This window comes from Phascolarctos cinereus, unplaced genomic scaffold (genome assembly GCF_003287225.1).
Source record: "Phascolarctos cinereus isolate Bilbo 61053 unplaced genomic scaffold, phaCin_HiC Scaffold_5;HRSCAF=322, whole genome shotgun sequence".
Classification (NCBI taxonomy): Eukaryota; Metazoa; Chordata; class Mammalia; order Diprotodontia; family Phascolarctidae; genus Phascolarctos; species Phascolarctos cinereus.
This window is the reverse complement of record NW_027555958.1, coordinates 314,315,705-314,333,724: the sequence shown is the minus strand read 5'-3', so window position 1 is coordinate 314,333,724 and position 18,020 is coordinate 314,315,705. Positions and strand designations below refer to the sequence as shown.

Below are 18,020 nucleotides of genomic sequence, written 5' to 3'. Positions count from 1 at the left end.
AGCCCATTGGATCTTTTTCAGACATGCTGCTTTCTAACCATGCTTCTCCTCATCTCATACTTGTGAAGTCAAATTCTTTTTTTAAAAAATAAATTTATTTATTTATTTTTAGTTTCCAACATTCACTTCCATAAGATTTTGAGTTCCAAATTTCCTCCCCCTCTCTCCTCTCTCTCACGAAGTCAATTTCTTGAAAACAGGTGTAAGACCTTTATCTCCTTCATTAGAATGCAAGCTCCTGGGGCAGCTAGGTGGCACAGAGGATAGAGTTCTGGCCTTGGAGTTGGGAGGACCTGAGTTCAAATGTGACCCCAGACACATGACACTTACTAGCTTGTGTGACCCTGGGCAAGTCACTTAACCCCAATTGCCTCACCAAAAAAAAAAAAAGAATGGAAACTCCTTGAGGACAGGAATAGGCCTCCCTTACTCAGGCTCCCAATGACCTAGAACAGGTCTAGAACCTCTAGAAGGGTACAAAGGAACCTGTTGATTTAACTCACCCACTTCTCCCCCCCCCCCCCCCATCTGCTCCTCCCTCTCCCCCAAGGCCTCAGAGACAGAATGCCAGCTGATTCCCTGGAAAGAAAAAAAAAGTACCAAACGCCTCTGTTCAAAACAGTTTATTTTATTTTATTTTTTTGTCAGACAAACACATTGATTTCTGGACCACAGTAGAGGATGGAAACCTTTCACAAACTTATTTATTTGAAAATACAAATATAAAATTATACTTTCCACATCTGAGATGTGAGAGACTGCCATCCACATAGTAGTTTTTACAACAGGGCTTTAAGTAAGCCACACACAAAGACCTGAAAGATGCTTGATATATATATATATAGATACATATATATGTATATATATAAAAAAAATACTCACTACCAAAGTTCTCATCAGTTTCATACTAAAGTATAAAAGTAAGGGTGAGGTCAGCCACAGTGCTGGGGAAAGTTTTATTTAGATACATTGATGTCCACATGAAATGCTTCAACTTGCATCCTAGTACACATGGAATTTTGACTTTACAATACACCATGAATAGTGGGTTTGCTGGCCCACCATACTCAGTATGACACTCACAGATTCCACATGGGATGGGACAGTATGTACAGAATACAGTGACAGAGAGCCGCTGGGAGAGGCCTCTGATGCTTTTTTATCTGTCCAGCCCGGCCCCCCCCCCCACCCCTACCTGACTTGGCTCCCCAGATCTAAAATGAAATTCTGTCAAAGACAATCCATTTTGATTGTTTGGTAGCTTTTGGCCAGAAGGCTTTGATGAAGGGCCCTTCTGCCAATGGGGTGGTTTTGTGTGTGTGTGTGTGTGTGTGTATTTATTTGGTTAAAAAAAAAACAAACTTATTACAGTATTAAAGTATTGCTTAACTTACAGAAGATCTCCTCATGTAGTGTCTGTGCCCAAGAGATGGGCTGAGCTGAGTTCTGCGTATTTCATGCCATTAGGATGAGGACAGGAGGACCCACCAGTGTATATCTATCTCCAATGTGCCTGCTTCTCCTTCCCTTTTGCTCCCCTTGCTATCCCCTTCCTTGCGAAAATATCTTGGCCTGTGAAGCACATTCAAGAAAAATATTCTCCCCCCTCCTCAAACTCCCTCTGTCCCTGCGTGCCATTTCCAATAGACTAAAGATAAGTATGAGTTAGTGTTCTTTTTTTTTGTAAACAATTTCATATGCAATATAATACAGAAAGCATGGCTGACCATCAATAAAAATGTAGTAAACTATATTGCTTTATTCTTGATTATGCTGCAGTAAGTAAGTGAATGGCAGAATGAAACAGTGTGGTTGGTGGAGGTGGAGGCTAAGTCCCTAGCCCTCGCTTGCACTAAAGATCAAAATAGGTTGGTAATTTTTTTCCCTAGCCAGAAAACAAAAATAGAACAAAAAAAAGAAAGAAAGAAAGAAAGAAAGAAAGAAAGAAAGAAAGAAAGAAAGAAAAACAATAAACCAAAACCAAAAAAACAAAAAACAAAAAACTGAACACCTTTCAGGTCATTAGAACCAACAATTACCCAATGATTGAACTAGTCTAATAAGATGTGTGTAACATTTACTGGCTGTGGATTGCTGTAAGATGAGAAATTAAATGGACAGCAATAGAGCCATGCTACCTTAAAGTCCAAGCTACAAAGTTCAAATTAAAACGAACATTATGAAGGATAGAAATGCAAAGGCCAGGTCAGGCTTCGTTTGAATCAAGCCAATAGGCGGTGGGGTAGGGAGGGAGCCATGTGCTCTGTTTGATTTTCCAATGGGGGTTGGGTTGGGGTGGGGTGGGGTGAGGTGAGGAAGGCTGGGCTTGTCCATGTTTTCAAAATGCTCCTGGAGAAGAGCAGAGATTCTGTCCTCTCAAATACTGCCCTTTCTGGATGGGAGAGGAACAGGGGCACAGGAGCTGTCCAGCAAATGCCATGCTCCTTCCATTGGGAGACAAGGTGCTCTTGGGGGCCTGGGCAGATGGAATTAGACTGACAGAACCACAGCATGGTAGAGCTAGAAAGGCCCCGAAGGGTCATCTAGTCCAACTTCCTCATTTTACAGCTGAGGAAACTGAGGTCCAAAGTGGTGAAGTGACTTGCCCAACTGGAGGCTAGAATGTCACACAAGTGGCTATTTCCCAAATTTGGGGGAGAGAGAGAACTGATTGCCCAAATGGTATTCTCCCCCATAAAAGGTGGTTCCCAGGTCGCCATTGAGCTTAACTGAAACAAAGACGAGGCTGAACATCAGTGCTAAAATAATTTACAAAAATCTTTCAAAATGGACTTCTAGATGATTGGGGCGGGGGGGACTAACGAGAACCTTAACCTAGGTAGCCACATTGAAACATATCAGATTCCACAAGATTTGTGCTATGGGCTACTGGGTCTCTTCAAAAGGTATATAAACATCTAAAACATATTCACACAGATTATCAATTTCTTCTGAACATTCTTAAAAAAATATTTTTTCTCTTAGTAAAATCATTTTAATATACCATGCCTCCCTCTTTTAAAAAATAAATTAAAAAAATCCAGTTTTGCATATCTAGCATTAGCATTTAAGGTAGTATGGCAGACCCCTTCAAAGTTAAGGGGGGGGTGGGGAATCTACAAAATGCTGGGGAGTTTGCCAGCATTTTAACATTGTGAGACCTTTGGTTAGTTGAAACCACATCAGATCAGAAAAAAAAAGAAAAATAAGGAAAAGAAAAATAAAGGAAAAAAAGTAAAGAAAATTGACCTTAAAATTAAAAAAGACAATTAAAAAAGAAAAAAAAACTGCCCCAAAATTAGCATTTTGTTTTCTTAAATAAGAGAAAGTTCTATCCTTACTGGTCCTAAATCTGAATAACTACATCTAATTTTTTTTAACCTTAATTACAATACACCTACCAATATGTACTAGAAGAAAGAGGAGAAAAAAAGTTACTACACTAGTATCAGGACAGCACGCTTACAAGATAGCCATTTTATACATTATTAACAGACAATGGTCAACAAAGAATCATCTATGAGGTGACAGGGAATGAAGAGAAAACAAATGGTAGTACAGTACATCCTCAACATGGACAAAATATTAATAAAAAATTCCCTGGCACAGACATTGAATCACAGGGAATTGACTTCCTTTTTTAATGGTTTTTTTTGTTGGTTTTTGTTTTTTGTGTTTTTTTTTTAAAGAACCATCTACTCGTTATTACTTGATCAAGTCTCAATATTTAAAAAGTGTCCAGCATTTTATACTTAACCTGGTTGTTCCAAAATAAGAAAGAACCTCCCCTCCCCCCCCAAAAAAACCCCAAACAAAACCAAAACCCACAACAACCCTAAAACGTTATGTTGGAAAAACAAAGAGCATGATTCATTTTGTTTACTTAATCAGAACTGAGAAAGAAAAAAAAAACCCAAAGCTTTTTTTTTTCCTTCCTTTTCATTCAGCATTATGGCGCCTCTTGCTTGAAGATGCCTTTGCGCTACCCTGCCTAGTGAATGCCTACGTTAGTCTACTCATTAGTAACATTTATAAAAATAGGAGTGCAGCAGCTCTTTATAATAAATGTCGCATTCAGTGTCTCATACTGGCTGTGCCTCGAGTACCAAATTTATAAACGTAACAATTTAAAAAAATATTAATAAAACTTGTCAATATCACGTTAAAAAAAGAAAAAATATATTCACACTACAGTATGTTGTTGGTGTTGCTGTTGTTTAATGCCATCTACTGAGTTGTACTTTTCTAAGTTGCTGTTGCAGGCCTATTTACCAATATTAAAAAAATTAAATTAAAAAATATCCTTCATCATAAGTATCTTTTCCCCAACTGAGGACCATATATTATAACAGCCAAATATTAAACATGTGCAAACAGGAAATTGTCAGTTTTTCCCACCAGTCACAGTGCAGTGATGTTTATACTTTTTAAAAATGTTTTAATTCTGTTTACATCTACAATAAATTAAAAACAAAACAAAACAAAAAATCTTCCCTAGCCTCTCTGGTGATAACTCGCAGCACTGAGGTATTAAAAAAAAACATAAAGAGTTTGCTTTCCTAATTTGTTAATGGAAAGAATAATGGATAAAGGTATCAATAATGGAGGACTAGCCATTCCTGGCCCAAGGGCCCCAGACTGGGAGAGGGGGAGAGAAAGGAAGGGGAGAAAGGAGGGAAGCATCTTGGGCGACACTTGGAGGAGCTGAAATGATTGGACGATAAAAACGAATCTAATTTTTTAAATGACTAAAAAAATATGCCCTCCCCCCTCCCCCCAGCCAAACAGGTGTGCTTTGAACTTTAAATACGTTAAATATTAACATTGCTATCTTTTTCAAAGTCTTGGGAAAAGCAGTATTTCATAGTTTAAATTAAAAAATACAACTAGACTGTTCATTGGAAGCTGTGTACAAAGGAGCAGTGAGTATGCTGGTGTGACACTAGTAGAATTCTTAGGTCTAATGTACTGACAAAAGAGCTAAACTGTGTTCTTTTTGACTTCATCAAGGGCAGCCCTGGCAGCTGATTGTTCTTAGACCTTAAAACTCAAAAATTGACCTTTTTTTTAAAAAAAAAATTAGTTTCCTCTTTTGTTTCTTTCCACGGATCATCAAACTGCCTGGGACGAAGTCCCTCACAAAAATAGTTTTTTTTTTCCATTTTCTCTTTCTTAATAGTTTCTATGTAGTTAATGGAATTGTATTTACAGCACTTATTATTTTTTTCTCCAGAATTCACAATTTCAAAAAATCTTATAATATCACCTCTTTCAACAGAAAAAAGCACTTATAGAAAAGAAGGACGGCTGAAATGTTGTCGTCCTTACCTTATTGCCGAAAATAGATATACTTAGGTTAACAAAGAGACATCACAAAAATGAATCGCTAAAGAGCCTGTTAGTTAAGCTATGATCTCGCTTCTACAAATGCAGATGAGAAACTTTATGCCCAACTCCCGCTCCGGCGTTTCTCGACTTCGAATTTCAGAGTGTGCTAAAATTCCACCTGAAAAGTTATACAATTTCAGAATGGGCACCAAAAGGTTGAGAGTCACATTACCATCTCAGCATCCTTGAAGCAGGAACAGAACCAAAAATCACAACCAAAAAAACTTTTTTTTAAAAAGAAAGTAAAATCCTTAATATAACAGTTATACTATGGTTAGCTTTTAACTACATATTAAAGCGACAAGGCTACTAGACTATGTCAAAAACACTACCAAGTGTGATTCAAAGATAATTTAAAAGGAAGGGTGTGGGGGTGAGGATGGGACAAGGGGAGCTATCAAGAAAAAAACAAAAAACAAAAAACCCACAAAAATCATGGATTATATACATATTTTTAAAAGCTGTTGTCATATATAGTACAGCAGATTCATGAGATGATGAGATTGAATTCAACCCTCAGTCCGAAGTGAGCCATCTCCAGTGGGGGTGGGGGTGGGGAGTGAGGCTGAAGGTGTCCAGGTCTGAAGACATCACCTAAACAAAGGGCCACTCAGAAACTTCGCCCAGTCTTGCCTGGACATCCAGGTATGCTCTGTTGGAAAGGAGAGCACAGACACACCCAGAATGGGAACACACAGAGAGGGGTGGGGGTTGGAGGAGAGAAATGTTACTGGTAGGTGGGCTACTTTTCACACAGAACTTTCAAAAGTGGTTTATTACAATAACCCAAGAAGTGTCAGGGAAATGGGCCTTGTGTCACTATTTATGTGTGTAATTAATTAGGCATTTGGGCCAGTAGTTCTCAAACTTTTGTGTGTATGAGGACCCCTTTGTAATCTATACAAATTTTGAGGACCATCCCCTTCACACCACCATGTGGAGGCCCACTGGATAGCAGCTGGACACTATAGGACTGGATTGGACCACCCTCTGCAATCAGTCAATACCCCTCACCACCATCCTCCGGCTGCCCTAAGCTCACAAGTAAGGAACCTCTTTTCTACACTGGACCTGGACTTGAGGGCGGGGATGTGGGATACTCTTGCTGGCCTGATTCAAAGGGTGTGTTTTATACAAGTCTGGCTGTCTTCAGTGATGAAGCAAAGGAAGGTAGTTACAATCCATGAAATATGAACATGCTACATGTAAATCAGGGTCTCTCTGAATCTATATGCGATGCCTACATAAAAGGAAGAAGAAACACACCCACTAATGGTTTCTGCATCTATGTCTATTTCTAAAGCTAGATGTGTGTCTAAATAATGAAAATGTTTGCAGCCACCAGCATATTTGAATTTCATAAGAGCTATGTTTCATGTGAGGGTGCCAAGCTCACAACACCCAAAAGGAATTTCTTTGAGCTTTGTCTATAGTAGCAGAAACAGAATCATGGTTTGTAGACTTGCTAATTGTTCTTCCCTGTTTTGGGCCATTTGCTGAAATCTAGACCACCTCCCTGCCTTGTACAGATGGTGCTAAAAGCTAGCCACTGTTTTAGTCCTAAGACTTGTGACCTGCCTGTAATACCTCCTAGTCTTTTGCTGTCCAGTTCATTCTTTGGGGTTCCTCTCTTTTCCCTCCTGCCCCCACACCTTCCAGGCTCTACATTTCTCCCAGATTTCACCACTCTTCCCTGGGAGGAAAATTTGTCACCAAAAGAGGATGGGCTCTGAGAGATATTCACCAAGGATGAGATGCCCCTAAAAAGCAATAAGGTGCTATGGGCAACCTGGAGGAGGGTGAAGGAATGGCTGGATATGGAATGCTGCCTCATCCCTTTTTGGGAGAACAAACAGCGATATTGGCTGCTGCTATCTGGCCCAGCCTGATTAAGGAAGGTCTGGTCCTGCCCTCCTCTGACTCCACAAAGGCTTGAAATAATCTGAGACAACAAGGCCTCTCAGCCACATGGTTCCTCTCCTCAATCTCCTGTGACTGCCTCTCTTCCTCTGCCCCTAAATCAGTCTTAATTAGTTGCGAGCAGCTCTTCACACAGTTAATAGCCTTGGGCTCAGTCTGGCAATGAATGTGTCAGGACTCACATGGTGGGTAGGGGGAAACTCAGACATATTATTCACTTGATTAAAAGGGGGGGGCACATGGGCAGCTGGATTAGTTGACATGACTTTGTTAACCTTCCCCCCTCTCTGTCTGATACTCTTCTCAAAGAATAAGCTTGATCTGGCCACATATCTGCTACCCCCCACCCCTGAGTGCTAACATCAGAAAGCCTCAGAAATTCTCCTAAGCTCAGCTTGCCACTCTGAGGCTCTGTCCTCCAGATCTGCACAAGTCCCATAGGGTCTTCAGGGTGGATTGCTGGTGTTTCTTTTGTCGATTGTGTGTCCTTTGCCACTCTGTGCCTTAGTTTTCCCCACCTGCAAAAATGGCAATACTTTTCACAGGATCAAAGATCCAGAGCTAGAAGGGACCTCTGATACCACCTTGTCCAACCTCCTCATTCTACAGATGAGGAAACTGAGGCCCAGAGAGGTTAAGTTACTTCCCTAAGAAGAAGAGCTAAGATACAAACAACTCATCTTAACAGCAGAGTCAAAGCTCTTTTCTACTATACAATTGTCCACTTTGCCCGTCTTCCCAGTGGGACACCATGCAGGTTGCTGAAGTGATATTTGTGCCAAAACATGAGGGCAGATGTAATAAAGGGAAAGCATTTTTTCTGAGGTGGCAATCAGGGTTGAGTGACTTGCCCAGGGTCACACAACTAGTAAGTATCTGAAGCCAGATTTGCACTCAGGTCCTTCTAACTGCAGGGCCAATGCTCTATCCACTGAACCACCTAGCTGAATGAAAGGCATTTTGTCAAGTCACTTGTCTGGGCATTTAAATACCCATCTTATACCGCGGCCCCATTCAGTGGCTAGCCATGGGAGATGTTATAAAGGCAGAATGGAAGAAGCTTTTGCATCCCGCCTTAAGGAATGCAAATCTATCCTTTGGAGCTGAGAATCAGAGACTGGTTCTCCCTACAACTCATAACCCCAAAAAACATTAGACAGGGGGGCCAACTCAATGGCAAGTTCATAGAATCATAAGATTTAGAGTTGGAAGGGACTTTAGAGAATTTGTTGCCAGATAACCACATTCCTCCCTTCATGTCTACTATGGTATTCTGCCAAAATAATAGAGGGCCATTCCTCTAGCCTCCTCTCACACTCCATCAAACCCTCATACACATCACGAGCTGCAGGAAAGAGTTGCTCAGAATTGTACTCCACTATTATACTCTTCCACCCTGAAGAGGGAGGTACGTGTAATTAGCATACTTCAAATCCCTAAACTAATATGCCAGCAGAAAACACCTTTGGTGGTTTCACAGGAAGAAGCCTTAGTTCTCTTCAGTGATATCTTCCTAAGAGTGACGAATATTTACTCTCAAATGTGAAGATGGCAGGAAGTTCCCTCACTGTTCTCCCCCCACCCCAACCTTTGCACGATTCAAAAAAATGTTTAATTAACTTGAGCTCAGTTAAAAAGGTTAGGAAACTGGCAGTGATCCCAACCCATGTTAGGCAGGTGATGTCGTTAATTTAATTTGCTCAGGTTTTAGTACTCTAATCTGGATAATTGCTCACCAGTTATAGGCAAAAAGTGTTTTCTTTTCACTAAAACACTAAGTTCAGTTTTTTAACTGTAGAATTCTCATTGGTTCAATTCTCTTTGAACACTGGAAAGACTCCAGAAACTGAAGAAGGGGACTTACCCTACTCCAGGCCACAGGAGTCCCTGACCACTTGCACCCTCCTCAGGGATATCTCCCTGGGGAGAGCTGGGCAGGGCCATTTTCTTGATCTGCCTCCTGGTGTTTATAAACCAGCAAACCCTCCCATGGCACATGGCTGAGCACAAGATCTCCTTCCAGTTTCCCATAGTCTTGATTACATTTCAAGAAAGAAAAGGGTGATGAGAAAGGAAGGGTAGATGGAGACAGAAAAGGGAAGAGAGGAGGGGGACAGAGAGAGAGAGAGAGAGAGAGAGAGAGAGAGAGAGAGAGAGAGAGAGAGAGAGAGAGAGAGAGAGAGAGAGAGAGAGAGAAAGAGAGAGAGAGAGAGAGAAGGAGAAGATTGGGAGCAGGGGAAGAAAATGAGAAAGAGAAAAGGGGCATGACTGAAACTGACTGGAGAGAAAAGATTTTGGAAAGGAAGTCCAAAAAGAGAAAGGCATTGAGTGGATGGGGTTGGGGAGTGAGGAGAGGGTGTGACCTTATATGTATGTTCAGCTCCCATACATGTATGGACACTCCCAGGCAAGGCAGAGATATATGGCAGAGACTTTAATACCTCAGAGTGAGATGGCAATGGGAACACCTGCTCAATGGTATCCATTTGTAAAGGCCGTTGCAATCAAAGGTCCCTAAAATTGCATAATTGTTAAGGTCATCAGTGAGTGCACTACACATTGGAACAGATAGATTGTTCAGGGTGCTATACGTTGGAATGGATTGGGAAATTCTTGGGAAAAGGAAGTATCAACAAGACTAGCTGTGGTTGCTAGCATGAATGTGTCATTTGGAGACACCGCACCTTGAGGGACTTGGGATAAAGTCATCATTCTTATTAGAAAGAGAATGGGGGAAGGAGAAAATATGAGTACCCCTGTCCCCAAATAATAAAAGTTACAGGTACTATTGGCTCTGTTTCAGAGAGAGAAGTTGAGAGCCTAATTTGGAAGTGGGACTGTGATCAGAGATAGGGAGGCTAGAGAGGTTGGCTGGCTGTGGATTCTGGCCAGTACCTTATAAGCTACGGGTGATGGCTACCTTCTTCCGTGGCCCTAGAGGTTCTGTCTGGGGTTTAAGATGCCACAGAACTGAAAAACTGGCAAGTGGTGTGGTGATTTTTTTTTTAAAAGCAGGTCTATGAAGAAGTCCAAACACTTAAGTTTTCAAGAACAAACAGACCTCTTTTTCTTGAGGTAGAATTGGGGAGATAGGTGGCATTGAGAGCTGGTCATCTAAATTGATGATCTTATCTGATGGCACTACTGCTCCAAGTTACCTAAGTGACATTAAGATGGGAATTGAAAGTGGACCCAGAGGTAAAGGGTCAAGACTGGAAGTCTTCCTTCATGGGAAGGTGATTCTCACACTAAAAGGGAACAGGTCTACCCCAGGCTCTGGTTCCCCAAACCCTGTCTCCCTCCCACCTTCTTCAGCCCAATTTCTCCAATAATATCTGCCTACTTCACCCAGTGAGTCCCAGATTTTGTTGCAGATGTTACCTGGGGCTCCAGTCATTTCTCTATCTTGCTGAATTTTTCTTTTTTTTGGGGGGGGAACTATAAAGTTTTGTCTCTAAAAGGGACAAAAGGGGACACAGGGACAGTAATTGAGCGGGCTCAGACACATTCATGCTTACACACACGGGGAGTGCAGGGGAAGGACAATACAATCTGAAAACAGCATGCAAATTTGTTAAGCAAATTTCCATTGCTTGTATTAGTTAGATTATAGAACCACAGAGCATCATAAATAGCAAATGCATTTGGCTTCCTGGAGGCTTTTGTTTCTAAAGAACTTGAGGGGGCCCCTGGATACTGTAAAAAAAAAAACCTTTGAAAACAAGCAGGCCATGGTTTCTGTCACCACCCTCTAGCCCTCCTGCCCCAGACATCCCTCCCCTGGGCCTTTCACCAACTATAACCCCAGGGTGAAGCAGGCCAGGGGGGTGCATGGGGACTCTACAGGTCTAAGATGCTGCCCTGGAAGAGCAGGCCATAAGGGTGAGCTTCCAACTTGGATAACCAGTGGAGAGATAAGACGTGGAGGGGTGGGTTTCTTAAAGGCTCCTTGCTCCGGGGTGGGGAAAGGAAAACTCCCCCAGTTCGGTATCCCATAGGGACATCCCACTGGCTCCACCCCCTCCCTACCTTAGATCCTTTCAATACACCCTCCCTCCCAGCCAAAAGAGGTTGGGGAGGATGAGTGGAGAGAAGGAAGGGGTGGGAGAAAAAAAGCCAAATACTTACAGCTATTCCATGGCTGAAGCCCGAGCCCGGCTGTGGGCTGGCTGCACCTATATAATTCCCCACTCCGGAGTCCTGGCTTGCTGGGCCGTAGAGGTCAGCGACGGGTCCTGGGCTGTTGGCCCCAGGGAAGCCTCCTGGCCGCGCTGGGTTGGAGCCTGCCGGGGAAGCGGGCGCGCCAAAATTCGGTTGAGCACTGTAGCTATTCAGGACTGGTGTGCAGAGAATAAAGCTGGGTATGAGGCCAGAAGCCAGGCATGCACCGTTCATTACAAGCCAAACACTCGAGAAATACAGCTGAGGCCCAACTTCTAACACTCAACCAAGGCCATGCGATAACATCAGCAGGGACTCAAGAATAGTCAGCCCAGGCTACTACTAAGAAGCTCAGAGCTCCAAAAATATAAAGATAATAAAAAACAATCATTCAACACACTATTGCAACCAACTGGAGGTGCTCGCTGCCCACCGAATTATCACAATAGAGAGAAATAGATAAAGAGATATGTAGGAGAGATAAATATATAAATATATATGTATAAAGAGAGAAATATTATTCCACATCTGAGTTGATGCTCATGCATTCTTGTTCTAAATCTGGGCACGTTGAGACAGCATTCACATCCCATGCAAACTACAAAGGAACTAGTTTTAGACTACACATTGTGTTAATATTGATATTAAAACGGACAGCAAAGAAAGCAAATTGTGTCCAGAAAAAAAAAACATCTTGGGAGGGGGTGGATATTTGGGGGGGATTTTTTTGGTTGTGTTTTTTTGTTTTGGATCCATTAGATGATATACTGCATTAAAAAAAGACACACACAAAAAAAGATCTCTCACCCACCTCCTTCCCCGCCCCCACCCCCAATCCACTCCTCTCCCTCTTCCCCCCTCCCCACCATTTCCAGCACTGCATGAACGGTTTTTTGGATACTGAAACGTGGTCAGAGGATGTGGTATGTCATGGAAAGTTTGGGAGTCTTAAAATAACAGTAATGATGACAGCAAAGGAGTTCCTTCAGGTGTGGAGAGCAGGGGATGGAGGGGATGGGGAGAGGAGGCCTGGGGGCTGGGAACAAAGCAGAGGAGTCAAAGATTCTGTAAGGCACCCACACACTCACCTCCTTAGGTAGAAGGAAAAGGGGGATTGCTTTTTTTCCCTTTTGTTTTCTTTTTTTTTTTTTAAAGAAGAAGAGAGAGAAGTGTGAATACAGAGGGTACTAAGCGAAGCAGTTCAGAGCTGAAGCATGTTATATCTAAATGACTGGTTTCTCATAATCACCCCTGGATGTAGGATATGTCAACAAGGATGGGAGGAAGGGGGGGGGAGGGACAGAGAGAGAGAGAAAGAGAGAGAAGGAGAAAGGGAGAGAGGGAGGGAGGGAGAGAGAGAGAGAGAGAGAGAGAGAGAGAGAGAGAGAGAGAGAGAGAGAGAGAGAGAGAGAGAGAGAGATTGAGAGAGAGAGAGAGAGAGAGAGAGAGAGAGATTGAGAGACAGCGAGCTCAGAATATACCTTTGCTTACAGAGATGCCAGGGGGCTGAGGTCTTGCTATCCTGTGGATGACAGTGGTCAGGTAGGTGGGGTGGAAGGAAGACAACTGAAGACAATAGCTATACCCTCCTCTTTGCCTCCAGTCCCCTTCACTCCAGATACCCCACCCCACCCAGTTGTCTGGCCCCTCCCTTACCCCATATCTCCAATTCCCAATAAATAAATTTCCCACTGCTTTTTTTGGGGGGGTGGAGGGAAGGGCAAAGGAATGGGGTGAGCCTAGGGAGGGCACTGTCACACCCCCTAGCCTGCGGAAGGAAGAATAGAAGGCTCATCTCATAAAGGGTCATAGGAACACAGATCTCTGGTTCACACCTGTCTCCCTTTTGCTACTTCCTTCAACTCTAAGAAAAGAAAAAAACTTTCCAGAAATGGTTATCTTGGATTGGGGGTTCCTTGAAGGCAGGGGTTGGTTTCTCCCCCTTTCTTTGTATCCCCAGCACTTAATGCAGTTCCTGGCACAACTTGACTTGCCCCCTCTCTGGTTCACTACCTTGTTGGAAGGCATTAGCAATCAGAAAAGAAAAAGAAAACTCCAAGTGGACCACCCTTTGGGAGAATATGGTTTGGGGCCATCCCTAAATCCTGCCTCCCTCCCTTTGGCCTCTCAGGGCTGGAGGAGTCTATTGCCGATGAGACTTGAGAGGCAAACACATTTCTACTCAATCTTCGAGGTGGAGATGGGGAGGAAACGGTGATCCAGACTAGCCAAACTAGGTTTGGAGGCAGGAGCTATCAGGACAACTCAAAGTGATGGGAATAATGGAGGAAACCTGTCTGGGCTGTGGGGTGGGGGTACTGGTATATAACAGAAGACAGGAGAGCCAGAAAGAATTTTAGGGCTCACCTGGTCCAACTCCCTTGTTTTACAGAGGAGGAAACAGAGGCCCAATGGCAGGAAGTGACTTGTCCAAGGTCACAGTAAGGCAGAATGATGTGAATTATAAATTAGCTGCCTCCCCTGGTCCCTCAAATAAGAGGGTCTATAATAGGACCCCTTTGGGGAAATGAATAAATTGGCCAAAGGAAAGAATAGGTTAAATACTCAAGAAAAAGAAAGAGAAGAAAAAGAAGCAAAATCACAAAGGCCCAAAGCAAATGGAGAGATTATTTTGGAAAAAAAAAAATGTACTGGCCGACAAAGGAGCCTGGGATTTTTGAATATAAAAGATTAAACTTAGAGATAACATTTGGCTCCTCACTCAAGGGGGCAAACATAAAGCTGAGATATTCCAAAGGCTGCATTATCTTGGTCTAACATACTTTTTTCTTCTGGGCTTCAGAAAATGAAAATGGTTTTTTTGCCTCCCAATCCATCCAGGGAGATTTGTGCAATGGAACTGGCCAGTCCTGTTCCCTGCTGGGAGGGGAGGGGGAATAGAGAGAGGAGAAGTAGCTCTCCTTTTTTCTCACCACAGTAAACCCATGAAGGTTTGGGGTAGGACCAGACGGGATTGGGAGGGGATACTCAAAATAGAGAGCTCATTTCCTAAAGCACCCTATTTACCATCTCCTCCCTCTTCCCCCTCCAACCGCCATGCTTTCCTCCTTGGTAGGGGAAATGCTTGGGAAGCTTCGGAGAAAGGGTACAGCATTCCCACAAAGTCTCCCTAAAATCAGCCTTGACAGATGTCGGGAGAAAGACCGCACGGTTATGTTCCAATTACACCCATGTCGCCCCCCTGCCCCATCAATCCTCCAGGCTCCAAGCAAGCCTGCAGTGAGATGTTGCAGATTAATAGTTAGACCCGAGAGTTTAAAAACAATAACAACAAAATAAAACAAACCCAAAACAAGAAACCTGGGTTTATCCATGTAGTCTACAATCCAGTCTCACTTGTTTTCTTGCTGTTCCTTATATACTATATTCCATCACTTGCCTTATGGCTAGAATGCTCTTCCATCTCATCTCTGCCTTCTGGCTTCCCCCAAGACTCGGCTCACATCCCCTTTTCTATGGCTGGCCTTTCTCAGTTTCCCTCTTTCTTAGTGCCTCCCCTCTGACACTGCCTTCCATATATCTGTCTATATCTCATATGTAAATAGTCGTTTGTATATTGTCTCCCCGAATGGATGCTGTTCTTTGCATCCTTAGTGCTTAGCACAGTGCCTTGGTATACAGTAAGTGTTTAATAAATGCTTATTGGCTGGCTTTGGGATGACAGGCAAGTTACTTGACTTCTATGTGCCTCCGTTTAAATGGTGATAATTTTATCTCTATTATCAACTTCACAGGGCTTTTATGATTCTCAGGTAAGAGAATATGCAAACGGTATTTGCCAACTTCAAAACATTTTATTGAGGCAGCATGGAGTAGTGGATTGAGAGGAGGCTTGAAGCCTGGAAAGACCTGGGTTCAAGATCCTCAACCTGTCAGTGTTCTAGGTCAAAGGTGTCAAACATGCAGCCCACAAAGCTCTAGAATGCAGCCTAATCCATATTGAAATGTAATTGGGAAGTAAGTAACAAAATTAAGATACAACAAAACACAAATACGTTAATATGAGGTTATCTAAGTAAACATACAGTTCATAGGCATCCTTATGTATGGTTTAGTTTGCCATTTTACAGATGAGGAAACTGAGGCAGAGAGAGATTAAGTGACTTGCCCAGGGAATAACTAGTAAGTGTCAGGCTGGATTTGAAAGCATGTTTTCCTGACTCCAGGTCCAGTGCTCTATCCACTGTGCCACCTACCTGTCCTTGACCATGCTCTGTTCATTATTTTAATCACTTAGAGTATGAATTTTCAAAGGACATAAACCTGGTGGGGATAGCATGAGATGACAAAGTTGGTATCCAAGTAGAACTTGACAGTTATAATGGTGGTGGTGTTCAGTCGTATCTAACTCTCTGTGGCCCCATTTGGGGTTTTCTTGGCAAAGATACTGGAGTGCTTTGCCACTGCCTTCTCTAGCTCACTTCTACAGATGAGGAAACTGAAGTCAACAGGGTTAAGTGACTTGCCCTGGGTCACACAGCTAGTAAGTGTCTGAGGCTGGATTTGAACTCAGGAAGATGAGCCTTCTTGGTTCCCAGCCCAGTACTCTATCCACTGCATCACCTAGCTGCCCATGGTTTAGTTTAGTGGGCTCCATATCTATATGAGTTTGACACCACTGGCCTACACAACTTTCTAAGCCCCTAAGTAAAGGACTATGTAAATATGAGGTACAATTATTATTTTTACCAAGACTGCTTCAAAGGAATTTGGTCCAACTGCAGCCAGCCTGGCTCTCATATCGTTCTAACCTTTCCCCTGCTTTCCCAGGAGAAGGCAGGGAATGGAACCCTGAATTCTTCAGGCAGCTGGGAGAGGGGCTCATAACCTTTACAGAACCATAAGATGTCTGGCAGTGAATTCCTTCACTCCATCATCAAAGATTTGGAGCTGGAAGGGACAGAAGTCTTTTAATTCTACTCCCCCAATTTACAATGAAGGAAAAGGCCTAGAGAAGTTAGATCCCAGTGTAACGCAAGTAGCAAATGATGGACCTACCCTCTTTTTACTTCTCCTTGGATAGAAAATATATTTCTTCTTTCAGCTCCAAAAGCCACTACAAAGTTATTTTTGCCTTTCTTTGTATCACCAGTGCCCAGCACACAGTAGGTACTTAGTAAATGCCTGTTGACTTAACTTGCCTTGACAATGCCCCCCAGAGATACAGTTGGGGAAAACCCATGCTGCTTTAAGAAAAAAAGCCCTCTTCTAAAATGAATACAATTTACCCTGTTTAATAAAAGAGAAAAAATTGGGCACAGCCACTTTTCTCCATAAAAAACAGTGTCAGCCTCTGTTCATTCCCATGGTGGAGATGCATTAAAAACAAGGTAATTTTCTTTTCACTGAAAGTCAATTTAACACTACAGACTGAACACAGAGCTGACTACCTGAAAACTGGCTCCCTGGGGTCTCTGCACCTCCTGCCATTATTGTATAAACAGAAATGGGGAGAAAGGGAGGTCATGATGTGCCTAGACTTTCAGAAAGCAGCCAGCTGGGGAGGAACCTTTAAAAGAATGTCAATAGAGCCAAGGTCCTTGCCTTTAGGAAGCTTACAGTCTAAAGTTCCAAAGTTTCTTCAGTTATTCATGGTGGGGCTGGAGGGGGATGTGGAGGGATCAAGAAACCTGAGGTGGAAATGGTTGACTGGTGATGTAACTTAGGTCAATCACTTTCTAAATTTTAAAGAGCTGTAAAATGCTATTATTATTATTTTTCAAACTCACATTCTAGAGGCAGATGGGCCAGAATCAGGGACTGAGCAAGGTCAGGTGCAGTGGGGCACTAGCTGTGCCGAGATTTATAAACTGGATTCTGATTTTGGAGAGGGAACAGTATCCTGCAATCCCTTCTAGTTTTCACTGAGGCACTGGGAGACTGTCTGAATCTAGGGGTTCAAAGACAGCTGGGTTACTCTTCTCCTAGTGGGCAGAACGACAGTTCTCCATCATCATAGTGTAACTTTTACCCTAGCTGACTTCTGGCCAAGCCCTGCCATGCCTCTGGGTCTTCGATATTCAGCCAGTGTGGGACCAGGGAATGAACGCTGTATCGTAAGTTAAGCAAAGAATAATCAGGCTGGTAGACCTGTTACTCACTAAAGATGTGGGCAGGCTTAGTTTTAAGAAAACCTTCTATGTGAAAACCCACATTTTAGAGTCACGTCAATTAGAGGGTGATTATTTACACTGACCAGGTTCCTACCAAGCCCCCATTGCTAGTCCAGTCCAACTCTTTGTGACCCCGTCTGGGGTTTTCTTGGCAAAGATGCTGGAGCGGTTTGCCATTTCCTTCTCCAGCTCATTTTATAGATGAGGAAAGTGAGGCAAACAGGGTTAAGTGGCTTGCCCAGGGTCCCACAACTAGTGTCTAAGGCCAGATTTGAGCTCAGGTCTTCCTGACTCCAGGCCCGGTGCTCTACCCACTGCTCCACCTAGCTGCCTCTAATCAGTTACTAGCTCTTTGGAAGAATGAAAGTGGGAGAAAGCGGAGGATCTTATGTGCTCTATACCAATGTCCTATAAAGC

General features: G+C 42.9%; 1 protein-coding gene across 9 annotated transcripts in view; it reads right to left on the bottom strand.

Moving 5' to 3' along the window:
- Positions 1-612: 612 nt before the first annotated feature.
- Positions 613-18,020, bottom strand: part of MSI2 (musashi RNA binding protein 2) — a 539,650-nt gene continuing 522,242 nt past the window's right edge. For 4 of the 9 annotated variants that reach the window (XM_020991907.2, XM_020991912.2, XM_020991909.2 and 1 more), the window contains 3 exons: positions 11,437-11,645; positions 9,750-9,822; positions 613-6,040 (listed from right to left, as the gene is read on the bottom strand). In XM_020991907.2, coding sequence (XP_020847566.1) covers positions 9,781-9,822; positions 11,437-11,645 — 251 coding nt within the window. In that variant the 3' untranslated portion in view covers positions 613-6,040; positions 9,750-9,780. The remainder of the gene's footprint in view (positions 6,041-9,749; positions 9,823-11,436; positions 11,646-18,020) is intronic. The other 5 variants (XM_020991911.2, XM_020991915.2, XM_020991916.2 and 2 more) reach the window with 2 other exon arrangements.